The sequence below is a fragment of the Elephantulus edwardii genome, unplaced genomic scaffold (genome assembly GCF_000299155.1).
Source record: "Elephantulus edwardii isolate Elephantulus edwardi_28Jun2011 unplaced genomic scaffold, EleEdw1.0 scaffold00042, whole genome shotgun sequence".
Classification (NCBI taxonomy): Eukaryota; Metazoa; Chordata; class Mammalia; order Macroscelidea; family Macroscelididae; genus Elephantulus; species Elephantulus edwardii.
In genome coordinates, this window is record NW_006399792.1 from 16,797,356 (window position 1) to 16,801,854 (window position 4,499).

The 4,499-nt window shown below is 38.5% G+C and overlaps 1 protein-coding gene across 1 annotated transcript in view; it reads right to left on the minus strand.

The window, feature by feature from the left end:
• ANXA3 (annexin A3) overlaps nt 1–4,499 on the minus strand; it is a 133,992-nt gene that overhangs the window by 99,223 nt on the left and 30,270 nt on the right. Inside the window, exon 2 of the mRNA XM_006885293.1 lies at nt 1,410–1,497. Coding sequence (XP_006885355.1) covers nt 1,410–1,497 — 88 coding nt within the window. The remainder of the gene's footprint in view (nt 1–1,409; nt 1,498–4,499) is intronic.

Below are 4,499 nucleotides of genomic sequence, written 5' to 3' on the forward strand. Positions count from 1 at the left end.
TCCTGCAGTGGAGAAGTAGCATCATCAGGAAAAGTGCTTACATTTCTCCTTTTCAGCATCTGGTCATCCTTCTTAGCTTTCCTCAGCTCCACATTAACTTCAATGCGGCGCCGCCTCATTTCTGTACTGTCTTTCCCCTTGTTCTTGAATCTGTTAAGCCGGGCAGCTGCTGAATTAGCATTTTCATTAGTGGACGTGGTTGTGAGACAAAAGCAGCTGCGGGTAGGCCACCCGTACAGATCGTCCAATGCGACTCTGAACCAAAACCATGTCAAAACCAGTGAATTTTTTTTAATAGATATTTTAACAGAAGTGTACAGAAAACTTGGATTTTCATTCATTCATTGTTGCAAATTTTCCTCCCTACCCCTACCAGTTTGCTTTTCTCTTTTAAAAATTATTCCATGGTTGCACAATTTCCTCCTTCTTCTTTCCCTCCCCCCTCCTTCCACTTTGCTATGCAGCTCTTATTCTGGACTGTTGTCATGCAAATAATTCCTAATTATATATTCCTTTAAAACAGTTCTTTCCCTCATCTGTTTTAATGCGGTGTACACTATTTATCCCCTCTTTTCTTAGTTTCTCCCCAACCCCTATGTATTTTGAGTGCCTTCCAATCTGAGAGGTTCATCTTCCAGCACCATACTAAATAATGCTCTGCTGCTACTGAAAAAGTTCTCACTGGCCAGTTATTTCAGAAATGAGTTGATACTCCTGTTTCCTAGTCTGTCTTAGTCTGGTAACTCCACTAAAGCCTGTTCACCGTGGCTGGCTCTGCTGGTATTCAAAATATAGACAGCATAGCTTCTATCATCACAACAACACATAAGCCACCACAGTAAAACAAACTGATAGATGAGTGGTGGAAACTCAAGTGCTTTATCTCTAGGGAAGGGGTAGGGGTAGAATCCAAGAAGAGTAGACATGGACTTTCAGATCTTTCAGTAATGATTTTATCATCATCATCATCATCATCATCAGTAATAGCAATAGTGGTGGTATTTTTTAAAATTAAGTAAACAAGGCAGATGTTAGATATTTCTTAAACCGGAATCTATATTTTTTTCCTCATTAATTTACAATAAAAATATTAGACAATTTTTTAAACTGCGTAAGTACACTTCTGCCAACTGAATGTCAACACTTTTGGACTATTACTTTCCAGCTTTGCTTCAGCATTAAAAAATAACTGCAAAATTATTTTAGCTGCTGTCAATTTCATTCAGATTAATGATGATTCCATGTCTGCAGAGCTGGCATGCTGCGTTAAGATTATTTTTCAGAAGCATATTACCAAGTCAGCCATGTAAGTTACATATGGGTGGGTTTGAACCATCAACCTTATGGCTAATAGTCATGTCAAAACCATCTGCACCACCTTGTTGGATGAATTGTAAAATGCTACTCACCAATTCCTCTGATTGCCTTGCGAATAGCTTCAGCATCCACTGATGGGCTGAATCCTGGATAATCTCTAATTGTTCCTCGATGTCCAACCTAGAAGGAAATATTTTAGAGTTTCACCAGTTCAACATGATTTGTTTATATTATATATGTACAGTCAACATATGGCAAACCTGTTATCTGCATACTTTTCAGTTTAGAATTAGTTCAATAATATCCTCTCTAAGACACGCTGGCAAAACAGCATCTTTCTTGTTATTAGCAGACATTAAGTCACTCCCTGACCCCTGTTGACCCTATGCACAATGGAATAAAATATTGCCTAATATAGCATCATGAGTAATGAATGATCCTCCAGATCATTTATATATTAAACTGTTGTATAGCTACAGTATTTTCTGAGTTGAAAATATATCACCAAGACTTTCTTCCTTGTCCATCCTAATCTGAAAGTTCCACTGAAATCTGCCCAGCACTATAGCAACATGCAAGCCTCCAATGACGTATGGATCTCTGGTGGGTAGCTGTGTTTGAGGTATATCCACTAGTAATAGAACTGTGTCTCTGGAGTGAGAGCCTGCTGAGAGTGAGGCCCTGCTGAGGGCAAGACCCTGTGGCAAGGCCTCAGTGATGGTGGTGGAGAGACTGTGGCATTGCTGTGGATAAACTGTGGCAAGGTGTAACCAGAGGAGCCCTGAAATAAAGGCTACAGTTAAAGAAAGGTTTTGCTGTTCTTGCTGGATGATTAAGGAGAAGTTGACTTATAGCTGCTCTGAGGCAAGCCTTGCTGGATGACTGGGGAATCTACAGGCTTCTTGAAGTGTTGATGAACTGAAACTGGAGCCTGGACCAATAGAGGAATTTTGCCTTGAGACTGCTGGGCTAAATCCTGGATTTTTCTTAGGTGATATTCTTTGCCTCCCCAACTCTCCAATTTATTGCCCTAATAAACTTCATTCTTGCTACTACAACTGTGAGTAAAGGTTGTAAATCAACAATAAATAAATGAACTTCTTGCCACTGCTGTGGGGCTCAAGAGGCACCATGAGGCTGGGCTAAGGGGCTCTTTATTTGCTTTCTGTTCTGGGTTGTTGAGAGGCTGGGTTATTCTCACTCCCTCTGACCATTTCAGAGAGATACTCATGACCCTGCACCCTCATGTCCTGTTTTCTGATTCTCTAGACAGTCTCCCTCACCACGTATGAGAATTATACCACAGAACCATTTATGACTTACAGCATGCTATTTGTTACACAATGAAACCTCTCATTAAAAAAAGCCCTGTCTATCAAATCAAAGTTCTCTGAGGCAATGAATTTTGTTAATCCTGATGAGTCTGAAGAATATTTGCTTTAAGGTAGCATTTGAATGAAAACAAACAATAGGTATAATTTTCTATCTTCTTTATGTGGCCCTAAAGTTTGCAACATTTTATTCCAGGGTTTTGTTGTTGTTGTTGTTTTAATTCTATTATTTTTTTGTGTGTGTACTGTCAAATTGGATCTGACTAGTACAGCAGGAGATTGTCCCTCCTTCTCCAGTAAAGCACCTGGAATTTTCTATCTTCTTTATATATTCAAGTGATACTTGAAAGTTCTTCATACATCTCACACACAGAAGCAATTGTAGTTTATATCAGGGCATTTTAATGAATATTGACCATTGTCCTTGGACAATCTTAGAAAGAATCCATAAATGAAAATCCTATTAGGACTGTCTGTTCTTCAGCTTTGTTTAGGAGATGTGCAATTGTGGCTGATAAATCCCTTCTGAAGCTCCATTGACATCATAGATCTCAGGAGTAGCATTGAAGTGAAAAATGTCATACTGCTCATGTTAAACATACAAATCAGAAAGATGTTATTAATCTAGGAGAGATCATCCTACAGAAATAAGAAAACATTTTACAACTTCTTAGAAGCTTACAGAATGAGAGCCACCAAACTTTAAGAAAAATAAAAGTAAGCATGAACTTAAAAAGTATTTTAAAAATCAACTGCCAGCATTATTCTCAGTGGGGACTGAAAGGCTTCACTATGATAAAGGATACAAGGCAAGGATAGCTGTTAACACCACTCTTACTTAGCATTTTACTGGAACTTTTAGCCAGTGTAAGAAAGAAATCAAACAAAACCCCTCATTGTTGTCAAGTTGGCTTCAACTCATAGCTGACCCTCCAGTGGATTTCCAAGGCTGTAAACTGAACAGGAAGAGACTCCCTTCTTCCTCCAGAGGAAAAGATGTTGGACTCAAACTGCCAGAGAGATGTTGTCTTGGGGTTAGCAGCTCCACATTCTTCCAATGTGATTAACTGCCTCTAAAAACCTGCCAGAGGGTCAGCCATAGGTCAGTTCCAACTCTATGATATGCAATAACAACATGGCGTCAATTAGGTACACCCAAGTCTTTAAACTGACATCTTTGTTCTGCAGGACTCTGGAGAGGTCCCTGACAGCTGATTTGACCAATCCTATATGTCTCCCTATCTCCATGGGTGTTGATTATGGATCCAAGCATGATGACGTTCTTAACAAGTTCAATCTTTATCTATCGTGATGTTGCCTATCAGCTCAGTGTGAGGATTTTTGTTTTCTTGATGATGAAAGGTAATTAATCCATTTTGAAGGTTGTAGTCCTTGATCCTCTGCATCGAATGTCTCAGGTCTTCCTCGCTCTCAACAAGCAAGTTTCTGTTGTTTGCATAATGTAGGTTGTTGATGAGTCTTTTTCCAATCCTGATGTCATATTCTTCATAAAATCCAAGTAGTGAAAAATCCATTTTGTTCAGAAATTTTTAAATCATAACCTAATTTATTGTGTACATTTTCACCTTAATCACAAAATAAATATTAAAGGGATATTTAATATATCCTGCAATAAAAATTTGTCTTTATAATAATATTTCCTTTCTAAACTGATTTTCCAATCTTGTTACCAGTTAACATTGAGTTATGACTTCATTTAGGCTACTTCAAAGAATTTTTCTCATAAGAAAGCCTTATCTTGTCACATTAAAGTTGTTGTTATATGCCATCGAGTCGTTTTCGACTCATAGCGACCCTATGCACAACAGCTCTAAACCCTGCTCTATCCTG